This window comes from Dermacentor silvarum, chromosome 1 (assembly GCF_013339745.2).
Source record: "Dermacentor silvarum isolate Dsil-2018 chromosome 1, BIME_Dsil_1.4, whole genome shotgun sequence".
Lineage (NCBI taxonomy): Eukaryota > Metazoa > Arthropoda > Arachnida > Ixodida > Ixodidae > Dermacentor > Dermacentor silvarum.
The window spans coordinates 207,379,568-207,404,704 of NC_051154.1; the positions used below are offsets into that span (position 1 = coordinate 207,379,568).

At 44.5% G+C, this 25,137-nt stretch overlaps 1 protein-coding gene across 4 annotated transcripts in view; it reads right to left on the reverse strand.

Annotated features, from left to right (window-relative positions):
- LOC119436697 (inhibitor of nuclear factor kappa-B kinase subunit alpha-like) overlaps positions 1 to 25,137 on the reverse strand; it is a 135,003-nt gene that overhangs the window by 72,194 nt on the left and 37,672 nt on the right. For 2 of the 4 annotated variants that reach the window (XM_049659712.1, XM_037703660.2), the window contains 5 exons: positions 24,280 to 24,498; positions 17,453 to 17,611; positions 7,416 to 7,505; positions 4,556 to 4,680; positions 4,234 to 4,341 (listed from right to left, as the gene is read on the reverse strand). In XM_049659712.1, the coding sequence (XP_049515669.1) occupies positions 4,234 to 4,341; positions 4,556 to 4,680; positions 7,416 to 7,505; positions 17,453 to 17,611; positions 24,280 to 24,447 (650 nt within the window). In that variant the 5' untranslated portion in view covers positions 24,448 to 24,498. The remainder of the gene's footprint in view (positions 1 to 4,233; positions 4,342 to 4,555; positions 4,681 to 7,415; positions 7,506 to 17,452; positions 17,612 to 24,279; positions 24,499 to 25,137) is intronic. The other 2 variants (XM_049659705.1, XM_049659707.1) reach the window with 1 other exon arrangement.

The following is a 25,137-nucleotide window of genomic DNA, read 5'->3' on the forward strand; positions in this document are numbered from 1 at the left end:
GAACCAGTTGGCGATTGGCGTTGGCTGCAGGCTGCTCCATCTTGCCACTGTCATCCAGTCGCTCGTGAATCAGTTGTTGACTGACGCTGGCTGCAGGGTCCATCTCACTGCGGCCATCCAGTTGGTCGCGAACGAGATGCCGGCGACTGGCGTTGGCTGAAGGGTCGATCTCACCATGGCCATCCAGTTGCTCGCGGCTCAGGGTTAGGATTCATCCCATAGCTGCCATCCATTTTGTTGCAGGTCGGGGATTAATCCGCCGCTGCTGCCAGTTGTTAGGAACGGGTTGTTGAGACTCGGGTAGCGTTTAGGCCGGTGATCCTTCAGCCAAAGGGATGAGTACGTCCGGGAGTAAGAGCGAGAGAAAAAAGGGTTTATTCTACATATTTACAGTGGCTCCAAATATGGAAGCCCACTCCATGGGAGAGCACTTTGAAAGTCTCAGCTCACTACATGTCTGAGTTCATATCAGAACACGTCAGGACACACCACTGCACGCAAGGTGTCTCCTTATAAAACATCGGTCTTCCCTAGTTGACCCGACTAGGGAATCAGATGACCTTGATGCGGCCAATCAGAAAGGCCGTCTTGTTCGCTGAACTCCGCCTCTAATATTGCACCTTCGAAGCAAGGACGAGGCAATCCGGAAACAGGGGGTTGACACTCCTTCCACGAAAGTCGGTGACCTGTTTCTTGCCCTCCGACTGGTCATCTTGCCAGGGTCGGGAGAATGGCCTTTGCACTAATCCCCGCGTCTGACGAAGGGCGGCGGTTGTGGTCGGTCGCTTCTAAGTGAGCATCTGGACGACGCTGATGAAAGGGGTGGCATCGGGGGAAGCACCCAAAGAATGGGCACTGCCGAGTTGGGGCGCTTGTTTGCCCGTCTCGTCGGTGTCTGGCACTGTCGCCGTCTCGTCGACGCTCATGAAAGGGCCTGCCTCGATGGGAAACAATCAAAGAATGCGCCCGGTCGATTCGGGACGCAACAGTCGACACCACAGTGGCCTCAAAATGAGGAAGAGATCAGCCTGAAACATGTTGATTTTCGGCTTATGGCATTACTAATTCCAGATAAATACTACAATAGACTTTTGTTAATTCAACTCTGAATTCGAGCTTGACTGGTTACCACGGGCATACCTGAGCACAATGGGGACCCTGACTACAACCACAATGGCTACAGCGTTCGTCTTCGTGGTGCTAAGGGACAGTGAATGCATCGAAGAAGCATTATCTCCCGTGGAAAATGCCCTTTTTCAGCTTGTGCTCAGTAAACTTTCAAGTGAAAACAGCAGCTCCACATGAGTGATTACCGTACTAAAGCGCGTCTTCTTTTTTTTTATTGGTCAGAAAATTGTGTGCGTGGTGCAATTGGATACGAAATCGAAACTGTGTCCGCAGCATCTGCAAAACCGTACCATCAGTGCCAGCCTCATCGCCATTGTCATCACAGGCTGGAGAGGGAACAAGTTAAAAAAATTATGGGGTTTTACGTCTCAAAACCACAATCTGATTATGAGGCACGCTGTAGTGGGGGACTCCAGAAATTTGGACCACCTGGGGTTCCTTAACGTGCACCTAAATCGAAGTACACGGGTGCTTTCGCATTTCGCCATCATCGAAATGCCGCCGCCGTGGCCAGGATTCGATCCAGACGGAACAAGTTCTCGCATAGGATGGCGATGATTCGCTGCTTAAAGTCCATGATTACGAAAGCTCATTCAAATGACAAGTTATTTTACATGCTAAGCTAGCAGCAACAAGTCGCATTACGTGTTTTCGGCATTCCGGAGAATTGCATGCATCGGAGGATAGACTAGCAAAGTGGTTAATCTAGGCATGGGCCACCATTACGTTTGCCCTCATTGCGGAGTCGTTTGATAAACGCAGATTATAAAATGTGTAATGGACCATATGGAGGACATGTGGTCCATAGACAGCGATAAAGTGCAATCTAATAGCGATCATGATGGACATTAAAAGTGCAAATAAATTTCTATTATGGGAAGGTAAACCTTCACTGGTTTCATCTTTTTCTGATTGCCAAAATTAGAGGTACGCTATATTTTTCTTGTTAGAAAATGGGGTGACATTGAATTTCTACTTTGTTTAGAAGCTCTAATGTCATTTATACTTGAAATATTGTACTTCGGAATGTTAAAAAAGGGGTGCGCATTAGATTTAGGGGCGTGTTAGAATCAGGTAAGCACTGTGAAAGAAATGGAGCAGCAGTCTGTTCGTGCGTCTTTTCTGCCTCTACTTTAGTTTGACTCGCCAGATAAATTGGTCAATGTCATCGGTCCTGTCAGGGTCGAATTAATGGCAGTTGACTGTGCACAATTATTAAGAACTGCAGCTATGTATGCTCTGTTATGCACCACTTTTCTAGCTAAATTTTGTGATGTAACAATGGTACAAAAAAAAAAAAAATTGACCAATAAAAAGCTTGTACAGAATGCGATTTGTAGACTGAGCGTGAGCAAGTAATACAGTGGAACCTCGATGATACGATCACGGCTAATACGAATTTCCGGATGTTACGAATTTTTCTGCGGTCCCGGCCGAGCCCCAATACTTTGCAACGTGCTAGAAAACGGTTGTTACGAATCGATTTTCGACCCGCGTCGGTTGATACGAATAAATGCCGCCCCACCGACAGCCGCGAAAGAGAACAGCGCGCAGTCACGCGCTTTCTCCCTTTATCTTTTGGTGCGGAGGCGTGGACACGACGCCGGACAGCGCGGAGGTTGCAAATGGGCATGAAGACTTCGAAGCGGTGGCGCTTTTGTTGCTTTTGTGCTTTTCCTCCTTTTCCGCGTGCCATCGGGCACGCCGTGCTTCGGGCCGTGTTCTTTTTTGCGCCATTTTGTCTAGTCGCAGCGAGCTATGTCTACCGAGATACGATCTCAGCTGATTCGCACAGCCGTACGCCAAGGCGTGGGAGCCTCCGTTGGCGCGTCTTCCGTCGGCTGTGCTATCGGTGCCGATGGCACGGGGCGATTGTGGGTTTCGCTGCTGGAGTCACGGTGCAAGATAGCGCGGCACGTAATCCACGGTGCAAGGTTGCGCTCGTTCAGTCGGGTGCTCCTCCGCTTCTCCCGCTAATCGCGGTATTTTTCTTGCCGTAGGAGCGCTTCCGTATTCCGAAGGCGTGCTTCGTCCAAAGTTTATTCGCCAACGAGCGACGATCCATCACTAACCTGGGAGTTCTCAGTAATCCGAATTCTGTGTGTCAAGTGAAGACGCCGGCGTGGTTTACGAAGCAGACAACTGCGGTTGCCATCTTGCCCCTGCCACAGCAGCAACCAATGGAGAGACGCCTTTCAGCACGGCAGCCAACCGGAGGCCCGCTTTTATCAGAGGGCCCGTGTGACTACCTATCGCAGACCCGCGCTTCTTTGGTGTTTGTGCGTTTGTTACAAGTTGGCGACGACAGATGAATTGAGAAGCGGAACGGCGAAACTTTGAGCTTTCGAACGATACCAAGATGACGGCGCTTGGTGGCGGGAAATACGAGATATGGCTCCATGAACTGCGGTGATTTTGCGCAATTTAAAGCTGTTTTCTCGCCCTTCGCACTGACGAATTAAACTTTTTCGGGCACTTTCAGTGCGTTTTCAGCCAAACCATTTTGATGCAGCTAAGATTAGGCGTTGCAGATAAACGCGTGGTTTTCAAAAATCAATTTTTCTCGTGATTTTGTGCAACTGATCCCCGCGTCCCCCCTTAATTTAGCTAGTTTTAATTGTGTTTCGATGATACGAATTTCGGCTAATACGAATATTTTTCGTGACCCCGTGGGATTCGTATCATCGAGATTCCACTGTATATCACAAGTACCACCGCTTCATTGATTATGTTTTTAAAGAATGTTTTCATGCTGTGCAATAAAAAACAGTAAGTACGCGTCTGTGATTGCAGTACGGTAACTGATGTAACATGTTGTGCTGCAAAGCAGTATGAACTTCCAAAGTACTACCTAGGCAGCTCTTATATTTTGTAGGTTGTAACGGCAACCACCCTAAGCAACAGAACTAGTGGACTCTCCACCACAAACCATCTGCAGTCAGCAATTCATCTTGTGCAGTTTTCACTGTAGCAGAATTTTACTACTAGTGCTTCTGACACACTTCCACATATTAATGGGAGCCACTTTAACCGTAAGTATTTGCTTCTGTTAACATATCCAGCAGCTTTTCTAAGCACCACAGCTGTCAATCAAGAACCACTCACCTGGTCAAGCTGGTTTCATCAGGAAGGGTCTTCCAATAACAACGCTCTCCATTAGGTGCTATGTCTCCTCGAATATCGCCACTCTTTTTATTATGCACTAAAGGAATCCTGGGAAAGAGATAGACACAAGAAGTAAAGCAAATACACTGTCGCAGTACAGTCATTTTATGATGCAGATGTACACCATGTTACTCAACCCACAGCAGACCTAAACAGGAAAAACAGATCCATATTTACGTAATAGAACAGAAGCTACACAATAACAACAAACATGTGCATATGGCAACTGTTGCAGGCACTTCCGCCATCCTAGTGCACCTACCACTGTGCAGGGGAGGCTGTTGGGGAAAATGGTCGCTGTCCTACGATGACTTCATAGGCAAGAATGCCCAGGCTCCAAAGATCCACTGCCCTGGTGTAGGGCTTTTTCTCAAAGAGCTCAGGTGCCTGATTAAAGAGAGAGAGAGAGAGAGAGAGAGAGATAGATAAAGCGTCCACTGTTAAAGGTTTCCCTTTGAAATGTCACTTAAGACATTAGCTACCTCTACACAAGACAGTGGAACTGGTTTCATGTATGTTTTACAAGCAAACAACATAAAGACAGGCATGCCCGGAAGACGATGACAAGATGACCACTGTTAAAACAAATTTGTTTCAAGAAAGCACAAATAATTTATGCCACAGTAAAAGCTTACTGCAACAGAGTGGAAGGAGGAGGCAAAATTATTTTGTTATAACCACTGCACACTTTCAAGGGCAACACTGCCCACCTAGATGAAGTGGGGACCGCCACCACCAGGTATGCTGAAGCCGATACAAAAGTCTGTGAAGCACAGTTGAAGGACCATGACAAAAAAAAAGAGAAGTGCATATGTGACAATTAATACTTCTGGTATAAACAGTTCATTTTACCAGCTCGCATTACATGCTGTTTTGTGGGAACGTGGCTGCGATGAACTGCACAAGTGCAATCAAGATAATAGGTTTATATACCAGCATCGTGTTCTCAGCTATGGCTCAGTTTCTCAGCATTTTGTTGGCATGCTGACAGATCACTGCAAGCCTTTGCAGTTGTGGGGATGACAAAGTGTGTTTTGGAGCAGGTTTAAAGATCGCCTGTGGCAGGTAGCATAATTCTTATTGTTGAGCTGGAATATTCGATGAGGTGGACTTTAGTATCACGAGAAATCGAAACACATATTCAACTAATTAACAAAAATTGACTAATGGACTTCTTAGCTAATTACTTTATGACACATATTGAAATTTACCAATTGTAGCCGGTGAGCTTGTCAGGTGCATCCACTTGGAATGAATTTCCAGAATGACTCCAGTTTGGAGATATGCGCCATCAAACTCGCCGCAAAAATGCACTGTTGTCCGCTTACTTTTTTACCAAAATGCTGTTTTCTACATTGAAGCACAAAAGTAACTGGAACGCCCATGTATTTCGTCCCACACTTTGGGAAATATTTCGAAACTGATGTCATCCTGGAAAATAATTTCAAGTGGAAGCGTCTTGCAAACTCACGGGCTACAATTCATAAATTGCAATATGTGCCGTAAAGTGATCAACTAAGAAGTTCATTATTCAATTTTTGTTAATTAGTTGAATATGTGTTTCGATTTCTTGTGCTACTAATGTCTGCCTTTTCGAATAACCCAGCTCAATGATAAGAATTATGCTACCTGTCACAGGCGATTTTTAAAAATTCCATAATGCTTAATTTTGAACACCCTGTACATGGCCCTTTGCGCATGTATGTCGTATACCATGAATTACAGTGGCAGTTACCGCGGTAACTGTAATAGTCACCCTAATCCTCATTATGTAGCAACATGGCAGCGCCCATACAGCCCAGACCACCCAGTCCGATCCGGATTTGTGCTTGCTACTGGCTCTCCATCCCGACAGAAAAGAATAAATGGCAAAATCCGTCACTTAGTCTTATCACACACTGACAGCGAACACTAAATATGTTTTGTCATTATTATTGAGATCACCTGTTTGGTCTAATGCTGCTAGGTCTACAGAGACAACACCGAGCCTTCAGAATGGTTTCATTTTTAGTTAGCAGAAACTATTTTCAGTTACATTTTTCAGTCATGCGTTTAGCTGGCCAAAAAATGTCTCTAAAGGCTCTGTCTCAATCCACATATCTTATCACAATCTCTTCAGACATTGATCCCCATTTACTATTTAGTTTTTTTTCTGCAGTACCATCATAAATATATAGAGGTGTTCTACATTTCAATATTACTCTTACCACTGCCAAGGCCTATACAAAGTGTGCTACACAAGAGCTTAAATAAAGCTTAATAAAGCGAGGATACTTTCAAAGTGGATGAAATAGTACTGACACATACTTTTGGAGCTGCAGAAACTCTACCACATGCTTCTTGCACATAAAGGTATGACACTTAGCGAGTACGAAGGTTGGGAAATGCTTAATAGAATATTTTAATTTGATACGAACGTTGGTTTTGAAATGCTGGACATGGCGTCGTCGACATTATCGTGACGTCATAACAAAGAGCAAAATTTTCTGACGTGTAGCGATAAGACTAGGTATGATGATGTTGCTCATAAAAAAAATTTAACACGAGTACTGCACACGTTTCTGCTGTCTGCCCTCATGCAAGGCAGCCACAGTGATTACAGGAACAGAGCGATACCCAATGTATCTGACATCATGACGCACCCACCTACTGGGTACCGAAACAAACTAGTTTGTAGAAACAAGTATTGTAGCAAATTATTTAGGGTGCTCCGAAGCTCACCATTAATTTGCTAGAGTTTAGAGGGCTTGGACTTTCATTTAACGGGAAACAAAAAAAGTCAAATAAAAAATGACATGTAGCAGACAAATGGTAGCAGTTTCTTTTTTTACTGACAGCAACTTTAGAGCAGTAATTTACACACGCATTCCAATTAAAATGCTATAAATAGTAAATTTCATGCATTCAACCTAGTTGTCTATCCCTACTTTACTCATGCTTTAAACAAAGTGTGCCAAAATAGGGCAGCTTTATTATTTTGCACTCGCTTGGAAATCGCAGACGCTAGGTTAATTTAGCTGCAGCTCAAATGGAAAAAAGAAACACACAACATAGCTCTAATGCAGGATTTGCGAAATGCTAGGCCAATGATAAGTGTAATATAACACCAAAGGTGCACTTACAAGGTATTGCAATGTTCCCACAAATGAATTGCATAAGCTGCTCTGGTCAAACTCCTTTGCATAGCCAAGGTCAATGATCTTGTAGACAGTCTAAGGAAAAAAAGTAAAATCATTACTTTAAATAGAAAATTTATAAACAAAAGTAATTGAAAAAAAAGGAAGCCCAAAAATGATGAACAATTGACCTTGCTTACAGTTTTCCCAGTCAGCTGCCCTGCAAAGCTCCACAGCCACCACCACGAGCTCTGGTCTACAGACAAACATATGTATCCGTGATCACAAGCAACAGAGGAATGCTATGTCGCCATTTCCGTGCTTTGAGCATAAATTTTTTATGGCTGCCTTGAAGACCATGTGTGATGGGGGTTGCTTAAAAAGGAACAATAGTTACAACCTCATTCTGGAGGACAGGCTCAGGATACTAAGCTACAACAGCCCCTACTTTAGACAGAAGAAAAAAAAAAAAAAGCAGCAGCAAGAGTGAGACAAATTGACAGCACAAGCGCACTTTACGCTGAAAGTTCACCTCTCGATATGAAAATGTTGTCTGCAGACAGGCATTTTTGGTCACTGTGGAGCTTTACAGGGCAGCCAACTTACAGAACAATGAGAAAGGTTGGTTGGGTTGCTAAATATAAATTGGTAATTGTAAAAAAAAAGAAAGTTGTGCAGATTCAGCACACTGTGGGAATTGGTGTTATGTGAAGTACTTGGCAGGTAGCTGGCTCTTCAGCATTGTTTCTAGTTCTGCAAAGCATGAACAAATGGACCAACATATCTGTGTAAAGCAAGCAAATGTGTGCGAGATGCAACCATGTATGTGATAACAGCAGCAAGGAGATGACAGCAGCAATGACGATAGTATGACAGCAATGGCCACAGCATGACAACCAATTTATTGTACTTTGCCAAAGAAACATTACAACCTGCTCTCATAATTAACTGCAGTGCAACAGGAAGACAATGGACAAAGACGAAGTGAACACACGGTGCTCTGTGTGTTCACGTCATCTCTGTCCATTGTTTTCCTGCCTTTTTTTTTAAATGCGAAGCAGCTTATGGTCGGGGCTATGTCACTCCCTCCCTCCCTCTATTCATCCGCAGTGCGGCGTCCACACCCGTACTGCGCATGCGCATCCTCCTCCCCCTCCTCTCCTCTCCGGATTGCGCAACGAATGGCAACACCTGCGGCTCCGCACGCGATAATGCGAAGCAGCTTAGGTTAGAGGCGCGACGGTAGGCGCTGCATACTCCGCTGGGGGGCGCCACTGTAACTCGTGGTATAATGATGCACGCGCGCGTTCCGCTCCTGTCAGTCTTCTCCCGCAACCCCGCGATGAGTGCCACGGACAGCGCCAGCGTCAACGCCAGTGTCAGCGCCGTGGACAGTGCCGCGGAGAAGAGGGCTCGAGCCGCTGCCACGGAACGGCAGCGGCGACAGGCCGATCCCGAACTTCGGGCTAGCGAAGCCGGTAGCTACGTACCTCAACCTAACGGAAACGACGAACTGAAAACTAATGGGAACTTGAGTCAACCCCATGGCTGCTTCGCATACTACTAAGGGTTCCCCTACGGGAAGATGGTGTAATTTTTTTAATTCGGCTTTAATTCACATTGCAGTAATTATGAACCAACACCAGCGAGCCCAACTTCCAGTACAACTTGCTCTGTCACAAAGTGGCCCAATCCCGAAATTGGTACAATGCCACGTGTTGTCTCAAAGCACTTGCTGTCACATGGCAAGGATGGGGAGAAAACTGGTGCAATCTCGCTTTTATAACTAACTTGTTCCTATGCGACGTGGTGCATGTGAAGGACAGTGGTAAAGTTGACAATTATTCATGCATATCATTTCTGCACCTTTTGCTTTTTAGAAACTAGTGCCTGTGAACATTAAAATTTGTAAAAAGTACTGCAGACACTGTGCTGGATGGGGGAAGAGGGTAACAGCATATATTTCTTTTAAATGTTTGCCTTGAGCCCACACCTTCTGTGGAATACACACACACACACACTTTACTAACAATGATTTACCTTTAGATGCAGCACATAAGCAGCAGCAAACTTGGAACCGAGCAAACTGACAAGCAACACATTTCTTAGATCACAGTGACTTTTTCAGTGACTTTGCTGTTGCTGATTTCGTCTGCTCCAGGAACTTGTCTTTATAAATTTGCTCAAAGCTGGTAACCCTCTGGTGTCCTTTCACGATCAGTAGACTTCGAAGGGTATGGTTAGATACCAACAAGTGAAACTTTTTCACAAACAGAATTAATTTTTTGTAAAACTTGATGAAACATACATAAAATTGTAGAATGAACCCGAATTTGTAACCTTCACGGGAAATTCTAGAGAGTTCGCAGGTATGGCAATGCAATGTGACACATGTATCAATCGTCTCGAAGTGCTAGTTGGCGTTGGCCCAAGAGAAGTATACATGCCTTTGTGACCTCATGGATAGAGCATAGGACTCTTGTGCAATTTCAGCACTGCATACAAAATTTTTTTCAGAAGCACGAAACAAGGCACAACACAAACCTTCCTATCGCAAAGCGCCTTATATCAGGCAAACAATGATTCACATTAATGCATTAAATACAACATGTAAGGCATTAAGACAATGCAATCAACAAGTCGGGCTCTAAAAAGAAAATGTGAATGCTTTGGACTGTTTACAAATATAAATTTTATATCATGACCTCAATTCTATGTTATGAAATAGTCTAGAAACATCTAGGACGTGGGTTCTCAAAGTGGGTTCTGCGGAACCCTGGGGTTCCGCAGGTCCCTGCTCGGGGTTCCGCGAGCCACTGATAAATTTTCTGCGGTCCCGCGCTCGCCAAGTGGCTAAAACTGCAAACACGAGGTGCCCTCGATCCACACAACCTCCATTACCCATGCCTGAATGTCAAAAAGCACCTCACAGTGTGTAACGGCAACGCGAGAACTGCGCAATAAATCCGCAACCAGTTTGTTGCCACCCAACCTCCGAAAACGGGCAGCCATGGGGAGCGCGCCTAAGCTTTTGCACTTGAATCTCGAAGGCCGTATCTTAGCACCATGCGCATTTTTTCATGTTTGTAGACAGGGTAGATCCCGATTGCGTGCGGACGGACATATACGTCAGCGGAATAATAAAAAAAATGCGCGGAGCACCGCAAAAGCGCCGCAAAGGAACAAAAACGACGCTAGCGTCCAAAAACGAAGCGGCGCAGTCCGCATCGCTAGGGTCCTCAGCGGCAAGTGTACGCGATACGTGACTGGCAGCAACGCCGGAACGCTTCGTGTCTAATTGTGCTCTGAAAGCCTTCATTCTTGCATTATTCACCGCGCGTAACACCGCATTGGCAGTTAGCCGCGTGCCTTCACAAGTGTGTAGTCACCATCTATGGTCGTGTCGATAGCCACCACAGTTTTGTCCACAGCGGTTGCGGCAAACAGTAGTTTCGTTTTGACTCGGTGCGCGCGTCGGCTGCGTACCTTCGCCATCCATGATTGCGTCGATAGCGACCGCGGTTTCATGCGCACTTGTTGCAGCAAACGGTAGTTTCGTTTTGACTTGGTGCGTGCGTCGGCCGCCTGCCTTCTGAACTGCAAGGTCGCCGTCCATGATCGCGTCGATAACGGTCACGGTTTCGTCCGCAGCGGTTGCGCCAAGCAGTAGTTTCGCTTTGACTCAGTGCAAAGCTGTCGAAGATGAAGAGCCCCGGCTACATCGCGATGGATGGACAATTTGTTGGCGACCAGCTCACTAGCGAAAAAATAATCGGGAGGTGCACGCGGTAGTCAAAAGCGTCTCAGATGAACACCCGCGCCGCGGCCGCTCTGCGAAGGATATCGCGAGGCCTTTGCCGCTGCTAGCTCTAATCAGTCATGAGATGAGAATTTCAGCTTCCGCACTGCTCTTGTGTGAAATAGAAGCAGACTTGCCGATTGATTCAGTAAATAAAAGCGTGTTGACGTAGTAAGTATTCACTTGTTGTTTTCTTGATACCCTGGATAATTGGACATTCGGTTAATTAGAACATTTTAATTCGGCGGGCAGGGGGTTCCTTGGCGCTTCATGGAGCTTAGCAGGGTTCTCTGATCTAGGACTTACACATGCATGAGAAATACAACAAACTAATATATTTCCATGGTTAGGCTAAGACATGAAATCAGGAACAGTGCGGCATACAGAAGCCCCCCCCTCCTAAAGAAATAAATGGTAATAAATGTAAAATGACACCTTGGCAAACAATAAAATGCTCATTTAGCAGGACCCGTATGTTAAAAAGTAACAGCGCCTACACCTGCCATTCTGGGGCCAAATTTTGTAGGCATTCTTATCCCTTGATTTGCTACATTTCTTATGATTGTCCTGTCAAGTCACCTATGCCAGTGACAGTAAGGGGCATAATTTTGTGCAAGCCAACGACAAGGGGCAAAACGAATAAAACATGAACAGATTTATTAATAAATACGGCCCCAGAAGATCATTTTCAGCAACTAGTGCATCTGCTGTCATTCTTAGTTTTTTTGGTATGTTGTTTAGAAGTAGGACTACAGCTTAAAGGGCCCCTCACCAGGTCTGGCCATTTTGAGCTGACACATGCACTGCATACAATGCGCACTAACAACAGTGCCTGCTAACTATTACATCCCTACGCACCATGGAAAGAGCCTAAATTTCAAACCAAAGGCTGTTTGCCCTTCTCCTCGTGCATGTCGCGCTCCCAGCCGGAGAGTCGAGGTTGATCGTGCAAATGCACCTACGTAGTTCGCCGTGCTGTGACGCCACTCACAGTGGCACGTGACTGAGAATTATTCAAGGCAACAACATTTATTCATTTTATCTGTTGCTCATTTAAAGTTTAGAGAAATAAAAAACCTACAAACCGAATGTCTGGATGTCTTTGTTTTACTTCGAACCGTAGCAAGAGAGAACTACTTTTGTTTCGCCTACTTGTTCCCATGTTGTGCAGTCGCGTGCGCAGAGAGCGAAACTATGTCATGTTCTACCGGGTTCCAGAGCACGATCATGCTCGGTAATCCGCTTCTGTCTGCCTCAGTGTTCGTGTAGCACTCACTTATACAGCTAGTCAGGTGCTCTCGTGCAGTGTGCAAAATTGGGTGTTGCGCGAAACGAGACAAATGCAACAGTTCGCATGCGAGACTGTCAGCAGAAATGCACCGTGCAGCAAAAAAGCGGAAAAAAAATAAAGAAAAGAAGGCGGGGCCCATGACGTATGCGTCACGCGATCCTCCAGCTTCGGTATGGGAGAATGCAGGGAAAGAATTTCGCTTGTGGAGGCTAGACGGAGCCAAGTGCAGAGTGTGTCTATGTTGGCAGTGACACTCGCCTCCTGAAATCATGTGTTCGCGGCACTGAAATATTTTTATCTCGGCTATTAATGAACCAATTTTTAAAATTATTGCGGTAGAATGCTCCCTAGAGGGCAGGTAACAACTTCGAGCGTACATGTATAACCAAAATTTGCTATGTGGCCTGGTGAGGGGCCCTTTGAAAAACAAAGAACAGCAAAAGCTGTGCAAGGTGCTGAGCAGTTGTAGTTCAAAAAAAATGAAGGTGGAGGGGGGTCGCACTCATGCACACTGATGTACATATCAGACTGTCATTTATAATACATGGGAGAAATTCAGGCAAATATCAAGTAAAGCAAGATGACAGCCTTGTGGCATTGCACAAAAATGGCTAACAACTGAAAGGTAGCAAGGTGTTCCACTGTTGTATTCATGCGACATGTCGAGCTGTGCATTTGCCACTTTGGTAGTTTTCTGGCCCACAATTCAGTAGCGATGCCTTTTCTGATGCTATTCCTTTTCTTCACACTTTTTATAGTTTGTCAGTGGTCAAAGCAATGCTCTGCCTGCTTTATCAATGGAATCAGCTAGCCATGACTGGTGGATGATAAGAGTGGCATAAAATCGAATGGAAGATGGTGCTGCAAATTTGCAGCCCTGGGCTCATCTTTTTCACACAAAGCTATAGTGTTTAAACATCAGCCAAGACATCACAATTTGTGCCGACTGCTGATGACAACACTTCAGCCTTCAGATTATCACGGAAAATGGTGTTCCATTCTATCAAAACTGTCAGTCCTTTTGAGACAGCACATCAAGCATGATAGTAGTACAGTATAGACCACTTATAACGTAACCGTTTATAGTGCAGAACTGGCTACAATGCAGCCTTTTCCGACTCTCGTTTACCCTCCCATAGAGCTCCATGCATTCGCATACCACTTACAGTGCAGCCGCATGAGACGAAATACCAGTTATAATGCGGCTTCCGCGGGAAAATCTCGCTGACAAGGGCGGCAACGAGCACGCTTCTCAACAAGGTGCACCCACCGATGGGAGAGGAGGTCAACGAGGGCGATGCGGAGGAGGAGCATGAGACACGGAGCAAACGAACACGGAGCAAAAAAATGCGCGTGTAGGTTGTCTAGGCGACCAAGAAACCTTTTGCTCAGCTGCTTATCAGCGGTGCGTTTTGCACTGAACGTGGCTTCAGTTTCTGTGAACCCGTTGCGATGCGTGTCGTGAAGTGCAGATATCGCGCGAGCGACGCTGTCAATTTAAGCAGTGTTCCGCAAATTTAGTTTCGAGCTACAGTAAAACCTCGTTAATTCGACCCTTGTTAATTCAGACTTGTCCTCTAGTCCCGGCCGGCGTATACATTATTCAATGCAATCAAACTCTCGTTAATTCGGCCTTATTTGACCGCACATCGGTTAATTCGGACTACTTTTGGAGCTCAGTGAGCGAGGAGCGCCGCAAATGTGCGACGCAAAAGAGCGAGAACGGCACTAGCATCCAACCAAAACGAAGCGGCGGTTGGACGCTTCGTACGTGAATGACAGCAACGTCGGAACGCTTCGAGCCTATTTGCGCCTGTATTCTTGCGTTTATTGACGTGCATAACACCACGTTGGCCACGGGCTTTCGTAACTGCGTAGTCGTCATCCACGATCGCGTCGATAGCGGCCGCGGTTTACTATCGCGTGCACATCGCGATGTGCATGCGATAATACAAAGCGTGTCTACATGCTTGGTCTACATGTTTTGCATACGTGCAGGGCTTGAAAATCGTTGTTTTGGTTATAGGCAAGATTTCTCGAAGGTTATAGTCCATTTATAACATGCACAAATGGTTCAGGAAACAAATTTGAGTTTACATATTTGAACATCAAGTAAAAATAACAGTACCTCCCTCTATGTTAACTTGTACGTAAGAGCCCAGCCTATTATTAACATATGTACTAGGGAACCTCACTGATCAATCAGGAATCTTGTTTGCTGCCCGGAGTGACTAACTATGCATCAGCTGGCATCCTAAACGCAATATAACGCAAAGGAAGAGGGTAGTAATGCTAATTAAATCCCATCTTAGTCTACAAACACCCGAGTTGGGCCTACTTCTGAGCCATGTAAAAATTATGGGGTTTTACGTGCCAAAACCACGATATCATTATGAGGCATGTCATAGTGGGGGACTCCGAAAATTTGGACCACCTGGGGTTCTTTAACGTGCACCTAAATCTAAGTACACGGGTGTTTTCGCATTTCGCCCCCATCGAAATGCGGCTGCCGCGGCCAGGATTCGATCCCGCGACCTCGTGCTCAGCAGCCCAACACAATAGCCACTGAGCAACCACGGTGGGTAGTTCTGAGCCATGTACTGCTGTACAATACCCATGACATCAACACAACACCTTTTCCCTTTCCAATCATGGCTCTCTCCCCTCTGCATCTTGCTGACCACAGCCTCACCAACTTAGTCTTTGTTTGCAGAATGAGACAGGTAATTTGGGCATTTTCATGAAAGCCTTGCAGAACTCTGGCTTACTGCTCCTCCGATTTGGCACCTTTGTGGCCAGAAGGTGCCACTTTGGGCACTCAGTCTTGTGTGCCGTTAGGACAATGCCCCCTGAATTCAGGGAATCTCAGCAACGCCTGGCGGCTTGGCTTCACTGAAGATGACAGCCATCTCTCTGAGACAGAGCTTACTGCCACCTTTGGATGAACAATTTGATGTATGTCGCAGATGTGGTGTGTGTCACGGTAGTGCAGTCTAACCAGGCGCGGATCCAGGGGGGATGTCCGGATGTCCTGACCCCCCCCCCCCTCAGATTTCTGCATCGCCCCCTCGCTGACAGGGGGATGGCCCTGTCGCAAAAAAAAAAAAAAATATATATATATGGCCACCAGCATTCTTCAAAAGTATTTTTCGCAAGTACCAGTGGTATCAGCCATGTAGAAGTAAAGCTAGCTTGCTCACAAGCTTAGTTGTATTCCGTAGGAGTGTGGTGTCGCGAAGTTGCCGTAGTTATTTTCTCTCATGAACACCTTGGACCTCCTGGCGCCTGCCGTGCCTTACTCGTCCCGTCGGTGCCAAACACGCCGAGGTCTACTCGAGCGCCTTCGCGCCTGCAGGATTCACTTAGTTTCCCCTTGGGGTGTCAACGGTTGCCTCATTGGCTGTCATCGGTTCCGCGACCAACCTGCTTAATGAAAGAGATCTCTTGCTGAAGTGTTCATATATAAATAACAACAACTAACAGCTAAACTAAGAACTACGCATAGGCAACTTTTTTTAACTGTAGCACTCATTGTGATCACAGTTACACATTGACAATATCCAGTACGAGCACAGTACCGTTCGTACGCTACAAGTTTTTCATTGTAACTTCGCAGTTTTATTGTCGTACATTAAGAATAGGAGGCTCAAGCCCACCAGATCCGTTTACCTGATTGGGCGTTCTCGCGGAGCGAGGCGAAGCCTCGAGCCGCGGCTGCGAAGTGGGGGAGCGTGACGTCAGCGGCCAACGCCAGCGCGCGGGCCTAGGATAGCGTCGCGCGGTTAGAGAAACGGGAGCAGATGCGCTCCTTGTATAAAAGGATGACATCGCGTGGGAAACAAAACATGAAGACACTGGCTCGCACTCTCGCCTACTACGCCACATCGTTATTCTTGTAGGTGGCGTCGTGAGTCTTCATAAGCGGTGATTCGCATATCGTAAACAACCAGCATAGTGGTTGCTGCGTTGGAGCGGACCGTTACGCCCGTATTCAAGAACTTTCCTCTAGTCAACACACCACCACGACTCAAGAGAGAAGATGGCACCGCCATCCCTCCACAGAAGTGGTCACTGAGCTTCATGATCATTCACGGGAATTGATGAGAATTGTCGCGTCTTTATTCTCGATTATTCTGCGCAGTACGACAAGTGAAATTTGGAGTCCGATATCTCGAAGCACGGACACGCTAGAATATTTCTTCCGACTGATACTGTGTAGAAACTCGACTGTCTTTAAGTTTTCAATACAAACATACCCACTTACTGCAGTCAACAAAAAATGATTGTTGAATTTTAGTTAATTGGGCTGCTCACAGCGATAATTATCATCTCACTTTGTGCCCCCTTATCCCCATAACTTATCTGCACAGGTGGTCTTCGCATGCCTCCCAGTGCCTAACTTTAAGAAAACCATAAAGCTTAGTTTTGAACACCCTGTATTATCAGGTGCAGCCGCCAAGCACATGGCTGTATTGGGTAACGTCCTTTTCCTATAAGCTCGGAGAAACCGATACCTGGCTTCGCTACAGGTCTTCTTCCTCTTTCTGGGGTTTTACGTGCCAAAACCAGTTCCGATTATGAGGCACGCCGTAGTGGAAGGCTCCGGATTAATTTTGACCACCTGGGGTTCTTTAACGTGCACTATAACGCAAGAACACGGGCGTTTTTGCATTTCGCCTCCATCGAAATGCGGCCGCCGCGGCCGGTATTTGATCCCGCAATCTCGTGCTCAACGCCTGAGCTGACTGAGCCACCACGGAGGGCTACAGGTGTTGCTTTAGCCCTATAAATGCGGGTTTATCGTGAGGAGAAACGGTAAATTTCGGTAAATAAGAAAGGCTACTATCACCATCATCATCATCACCATTGACAGAACCTGACCCCCCCCCCCTCAGAAAAAACCTGGATCCGCCCCTGAGTCTAACAGTGTTTTTACTGTGAACAGGAGCTTACCTTTCCCTCAACATCCTTAAGAACTATGTTTTCAGGCTTCAGGTCCCTGTGGATGATGTGGTTACCATGCAGGTACTGTAGCCCTGCTGTGACATCACTGAGCACACAGCGTACATCTTTCTCATGAAGACCACAAGAGTTTTCGGGTCGTTGCAGCATCTGTAAACGAAGTAACAATCATGGCATGTGAAATGCACTTTAAAATACAATTTAAAGAAAAAAAGAAGCCTCTTTTTAAGCAATAAGTTACATCTTTGAAGCTTTTTGCAGGGTTTGTACAGAACATTTGACTTAAAACTCAAGGAGGGAGAAACAAACCTTATTCGTACACATACACTGTAATATAGTGAAATATCTTTCTTTTCAGCTGCAATTTCTTGTAGCTAAGCAGCTTCCAAATCGGACACACATCTTAAGCTCTTCATGGGCTCTTCAAAGTTGACTTCCCATTGTAATGATGTCAATCGCCTTCTGGCACGATAGATAGTAGTGTCCAGCTTCAGGCAAAGATACTCGTTGTGTTAAAGCGAAATGTCTGAAACTTACTTTCCGCTAGGCATTTCTAGAGCCTAGGGTTCGCAAAAATGGAACCATGATGTGTAAATCAACTAGCAAAACAACAAAACGGTGCCATGGCTTGGTCACTCAATCTGGCTTTGTCTAGCGCCATGATGACAATGGCAATTAAAACAAGCTTGTCGTTGGTGGCTGTGGATGTGCCAAATTTTAATTCCTTAGCGACACTCTCAAAAGAAAATATCTAGGATTGTTTCCCGATAGATAGCGTTCACAGCACAGCCCTTATGTGGAGTTTGCTACTTCGAATTCTTCAAAAGTCCATATTTTCCAAATTTAAGGGTTTTCAGGGACTTCAAGGAGGTGTACTCTTCTTGGTGAATAAAAAAAAAGACAAAAATTTTCACACTCTATTTTTAAATTGTGACTGAAGGGTTTATGGTCAAGATACAATGCAAGACATTTCCACTACGAATTGCTCATTTCATGATTTCACCTTGATGCTAACCCAATATGTGGTGCTCTTCTGCTGCACCACATCTCTTTCTGGGAGCTTATTACTAAGCTGCTCATCAAAGAAAATTCGATATTATAGTAAAGGCAGTAGAGCACTTCTATACTGAACTGTACAGTACCCAGAGCAGCCACGCAACCTTGATTGGAAGTAGTGACAAACAGGATACGAAGGTCGTCCATGTGTAACTAGTAGGGGTGCATGCATATCAAAATTTTCGAATACAAATCGAATACGAATATTTGACTTCAAATATCAAATAATGATGTGCGCATGTGTTTATTAGCAAGTTTGGTTATTTTAACATGATGGAACATCGCAGTTACATTGTCAATGGTAAAAAATGAGACTGGTAAGCCGTTATACTAAATGATTGTGTATTTCACTCAAGTTAACTTGGAAAATTGAGCAATTCCCGCTAGCTGCCTGTTTTCATCAACATGTGCCTTATTACTCATCACATTTTCTGTCAAGTAATAAGCTCAGGATTGGGGGTGGCACTGCAAAAGTAACAAATGAGCAAGGCAAAAGCTGCGCTCACACCGAACAAAAACAAAGCAGCGCTGCACTGTTTGCTATGACCACTGCTTAGAAATAAGCTGCAAGAATATTGTCTTTTCTTGTTCCTTTGTTTAATACCATATGAAAGCAGGACTTCTGCAGCACAACTTGTGCAGCAAGCCCCTTATGTTATTTTCCTTCAGTGTGAGACATCTGGCCAACACACTGTTGTCAAGGTACTGCATTTGGAAGAATATAATGCAACCACCAATATAATGTGAGGTATGCTACTTTATACTACAGGAGGAAGGAACAAGGCACCTTTGATTGCATGAAAAAAAAAATGTTTTGATTATAACGCCAAGTAAACATGTATAATGCATCCGCACTCGTTTAGAATAATGCCCATCACGGAACGCCCTGGTCCCAGATTTCGCTTGAGCGCATATTGCGGTAGTGGATCGCCCATTGCTCTAACCTAAAATGTTGTAACAGGCATGCGATACACTGCACGGAGGCACGACGTGAGCATGTGGCGGGGAGCTGGCATATTTGCATAGTGAAGCTGCGTGGACAGGCATTGCTGCTGAGGATCGGCCCATTGGACCTATGCTATTCAAAAGGGCATTCTTACTGCAGTTACGATTCTTTCGCACAGCCGCCCCCACCCCCTTTCGTTGCGCTTAAGTACACCCTCACTGTCTGCAAACCCGTGCCCCTTGCTACTGAGAGGCTGGCTTTTCTGCGTAAAGCTTAGACATTCAGTGGCTGAGCATGATTTACAGGCAAAATTTTGCCCGCAGCCACTAAATTATAACAAAACTCGGCACAAAATCTGACATATATATACTTAGATTAGATATAAATAAATGCTAAGAACCTTGTTTGATCCCGCAAAGCCAGCAATACGTTTGATTTGTTTTGTATCCGACCGAATATTAGAAAATTGTGAATACCTAGCCTTCTAATAGAATACGAATATTCGAAACTTTTGAATTTTCGCACACCCCTAGTAACTGGCAATGAGGTTAGAAGGGCTTTGTAAGACATGTCACAGAGAAAAGCGGTAGGAGAAGATGAAATAACAGTCTATTTAATCAAGCATAGAGGAGACATTATTCTTGAAAAGCCTGCAGCCCTTTTATGCAATGCCTCACGACTTCGTGTACTGGTGTGTTGGAAGAATGCCAACCTTATACTAATAAATAAGAAGAGAGACGCTAAAGAATTTAAGAATTATAGTTGGCCCATTATCTTGCTTTCAGTATTGTATAAAACATTCACCAAGGTAATTTCCAACAGAATCGAAACAAAACTTGACTTCAATCAACCAAGAGAGCAGGTTGGCTTCAGCAAGGGTTATTCTACTATAAATCACATCCATGTCATCAATCAGGTAATTGAGAAATCTGCAGAGTACAATCAACCTTTCTATATGGCTTTCATAGATTATGAAAAGGCATATCATTCAGTAGCGATACCAGCAGTCATGGAGACACTGCATAATCAAGGCATACAGAAGGCATACGTGAATATCTTAGGAAATATCTATGAAGGTTCCACAGCTACCTTGGTTCTCCACAAGAAAAGCAGAAAGTTACCTATCAAGAAAGGGGTCCAGGCAAGGAGACACAATCTCTCCAATGCTATTCACTGCATGCTTAAAAGAAGTATTTCAGCTCTTAGACTGCGAAGGCTCAGGAGTGAGAATCAACGGTGAATATCTCAGCAACCTTCGGTTTGCAGATGACATTGTCCTGTCCAGCAACACTGGAGATGAATGGCAATGAATGGATGAGGACCTTAACCAAGAAAGTGTAAGAGTGGGTTGAAGATTATTATGCAGAATACAAAGATAATATTTAATAGCCTGACAAGGAAACAAGAATTCAGGATCGCCAGTCAGCCTCTAGAGTCTGTACAGGAGTACATTTATCTAGGTCAATTACTCACAGGGGAGCCAGACCATGAGAAGGAAATTTGCAGAAGAATAAAAATAGGTTGGAGTGCATACAGCAGGCATTACCAAATACTGACTAAAAAATTAAATTATGGGGTTTTACGTGCCAAAACCAGTTCTGATTATGAGGCACGCCGTAGTGGGGGACTCCGGAAATTTGGACCACCTGGGGTTCTTTAACGTGCACCTAAATCTAGGTACACGGGTGTTTTCGCATTTCGCCCCCATCGAAATGCGGCCGCCGTGGAAATACTGACTAGGAGCTTATCACTGTCATTGAAAAGAAAAGTGTACAACCACTGCATTCTACCGGCACTAACATATGCGGCAGAAGCTTGGAGGTTAACAAAGAAGCTCAAGAACAAGTTAAGGAGCGCACAAAGAGTGATGGAACGAAAAATGTTAGGCGTAACATTAAGAGACAGGAAGATAGGAAACGGGGATAGCCGATATTCTAGTTGACATTACGATAAAAAAATGGAGCTGGGCAGGCCATGTAATGCGTAGTGTGGACCATAAGAGTTACAAAAAGGGCGCCAAGGGAAGGGAAGCGCAGTCGAGGATGGCAGCGGATTAGGTGGTGTGAGGAAATTTGCAGACACAACTTGGAATCAGCTAGCGCAAGTCAAGCGTAATTGGAGATCGTTGGTAGAGCCATTTGTAATGCATTGAACATAAAAATAGGATGATGATGATGAAAGAAAATTCAAACTTAAAAAAAAAAGTACTTCAAACACATGCAAGCACAATATTAAACTGCCCAATGTCAAAACAACACTCGAGAAGAAAAATATTTGACGTCACCATCATCCAGATTACTATTAAACTCTAAAAAAGTTTCTTAATGTGAGGCAAGGAATAGATCGCCGTATCATAATAATAAGTCATCAAGAAGCCCCCTTGTCACACCACCATAACATTTATTCATACAGTCCTAAATGGGCCACTTGGCTTGACGCTACGGCTCACAAAATACAGGCTGCAAATAAAAAATTTAAACTTTTAGCTGTGACTACAAAGACTTCATGCATGAAAGCCTGCTTTCTACACTATAAGCATTGGATGTTATGCAAGCGTGTTTATCTACACTAACACCTACCAATGAACCTCTTCAAATAAAATATTCCAGACGCAGCTGCGTGATGCAAACGGGTGATTCAATATAGTAACTTGTCTTGATCAACTTGCGCACAAAAACTGAGCATCATTGTCACATGATGCTATCTGGTGCCTTCTATTGGCTGGCTCTCTTACTAACAGAAGTGCACAGATGACATGTAATTCTGCGACAATGCTGCCAGTCTCCATTGCTGCAGCTGAGCTGGGAATGTACCATCTACTGGCTGTTGTAGGTAAAAACTGTTTTCAGGCAATTAAATTCCACCATGCACTCATTCACTTGTGCAGCCCAGTGTAGTAGTACAGCAGACGATTGAGTGAGATAGAGCGAGTGCAAAAACATGAGAATGTTCTGCTCCCATGTGAACACCTTCTGCATCATGACACACACATCTTCTGGAAAATGAAGCTAGACTGGTTTTTAGAAAAGCTATTATGTAGATTATTTAGGGTACTTTGAGGCAAACTTTTTTCAAGGATTTCAAGAACTTGCAAGGTATGAAAAGTAAAAAAATGTCATGTCAGTAGATCTTTAAGAAGCCATTGCAGTAAGTGCACAGTACATAAACTACATTCTTCTATCACTTTTTACATCAGTACACCATGGTGGACGCAGGAAAACAAGAGGTGGTCGCACACCGAAGGGGCTTCAACCTTATCTCCACAGCGCTTCACATCTTTCATGCAATTTGATGGCTGGGTCTCTCCAAATTTTGTACATTTTTTATGCAAAGATGTTATCTGAGTGCAGGGAAACCAGCCATTAAGAGACCCGTATTTTTCATTCACGCCTTCTTTCTGGGGTTTTACGTGTCAAAACCAGTTCTGATTATGAGGCACGCTGTAGTGGAAGGCTACGGATTAATTTTGACCACCTGGGGTTCTTTAACGTGCACTACAACGCAAGCACACGGGCGTTTTTGCATTTAGCCTCCATCGAAATGCGGCCGCCGCGGCCGGGATTCGATTCAAGCCAGCGATTGTGTAGGTGATTTCAAAGGTGATGCCATAACACAGCAGACCACGACAAGACCACTACGTATAAAAAGAAAATGACACATCAGTTGCTAGCAATGAACAATCTAAAAGCACCTGTTGGAGATATATTTCTCCAAATAGTACCAAGAAATTGGTTTATAGCTTCCTTCCAGTTCTATATCTACCCTATATGTCCATAAAAAATGTAGCACTTGATAAGGTCTCTATCTTACAGCAGCAAGATAGAGGCTATCACATTATTAATCATAGTGAAGGAGTGCGGATGGCAAGCCAAGAGGTTTACTTGAAGTTAACATTGCTGAATTCCCAAAGATCTGTTGCTAGCAGTATCTCTCTCACTCTTGATATACAGTCAAACCTAGTTTTAACGACTGTGATAGTACCTTGAAAAGCGGCTTTAATATGAGTACTTCCTTATATTGGAGCTTAGTGTAGTTTAACTCCAATTTGTACAGTAACTCAAATTTGGTTTTTATCTGACAGATTGCTATATGCCGGAATGGCATAAGTGATTTCAACTGTGCCCTATCAGTTCAGGCCCGATTTCCGCCACTGTGGTCCTTTTAAAATTGAAAGTGAGAGCACAATTAGTGGTGGCTTAGTGGCTACAATGTTATGCTGCTGACTACAGTGTTGCAGCCAGTAGCGGTCCCTAGCAGTAGCAGCCCCTAGCAGCCTACAATGGAACAAAATGCCAATACTATGCCACAGCACTGAGATTTTGGTGCACCATTAAAGGCTGATTCACACTACGCCAACACAGCACCGATATTGGTCTGCTGACTATTGACGACAGTGTTTTCCGTCCTGTAAACTGCTGTCATCAGTCGGCAGACCAAAATCGCTCTCATGTCGGCGTAGTGTGAATCAGCCTTTAAGAACCTCAGGTCATCCAGATTAATCCACAGCTTTCCATTACAGACCCCTCCAAAGCCCAAGCATAGCTCCAAAATAATATCTCGCAAACATTTACCATAAAAGCCAACTTTAGCAACTGGACACAAGCACGATGCTTATGCGCCCAGCCAGCCAATGTATCATTTTGACTGGGAAATGTGAGATGCAAGTCAAACAAGAAAACATGCACAATCACATAACACAGTCTATCTGTGTACAGAACTATATAGTGCAGAACGTGCAGCACTGATTGCACACGTGTATGCTGTTCCCTTTACGTATGCAGCACACTGATAATTTAACACCCAAGAGAATGTTCACCTTTCGAAGGTTACCACCACTGCAGTACTCCATTGCGAGAAATGGCAGGCTTGAAGCAAGCACCAGCAGTGGTTCTGGCACAGGAAGTCCTTTAACAACATTGGGATGGTCTAACTTTTTGAGGATTTCCACTTCTTGAACCCAGCGTTCCTGCAGCTTGTCTGTCATTTCAGCCACTCCTCGCAGGCACTTCTTGAGTGCTATGGTCTCTTCAGTTTTCTAGACACAAGAACAATGGGGGCAAGAAAGGTCTTAATTTTTTTTTTTTTTTTTTTTTTTTTTATAGCCTGGGTCACGACAACTGAATATGCAGCGCCCTTTAAATGGACTGACACTTTGGATGATGTGTGGTAACATGGGCAGCCATGATATCAGGCCATGAAATTCTAGTTTCTTTTTGATTTTTTTATAGTTCTACATCAACAGACATTCAGAAATGTGTTGGAGACCGAACTATGCTTCTACCTTATTCTACTCAAAAGTTATAGGAAATTTTCATGCTAACAGTAAATCCGTGTGAAATTGAGACTACCAGATTGTAGCGAGAGAGAGTAACTGGTAATATTAATAAAATTAGTCATATTTATAGTGTAATTTGTTATATACGATCGTGACAGTTACAAAATTTATATGCCCAATATGTGATATACTACTTTATTAAACTGCATTACAATGAAGTGGATAAAATATATAAAGCAATGTTGCTTCTGGTGTCCTTTGGTTACTGATGTTGCCCTATGCTTTTACATGAAGCTTAGCACGAAGAAGACGCAGGACAAACACCGACCCCCCCCCAACCATGTCTTCTTAACTTTTTTTCACAACACAGATCCTGAACATATAGCAACCACTGTGAAG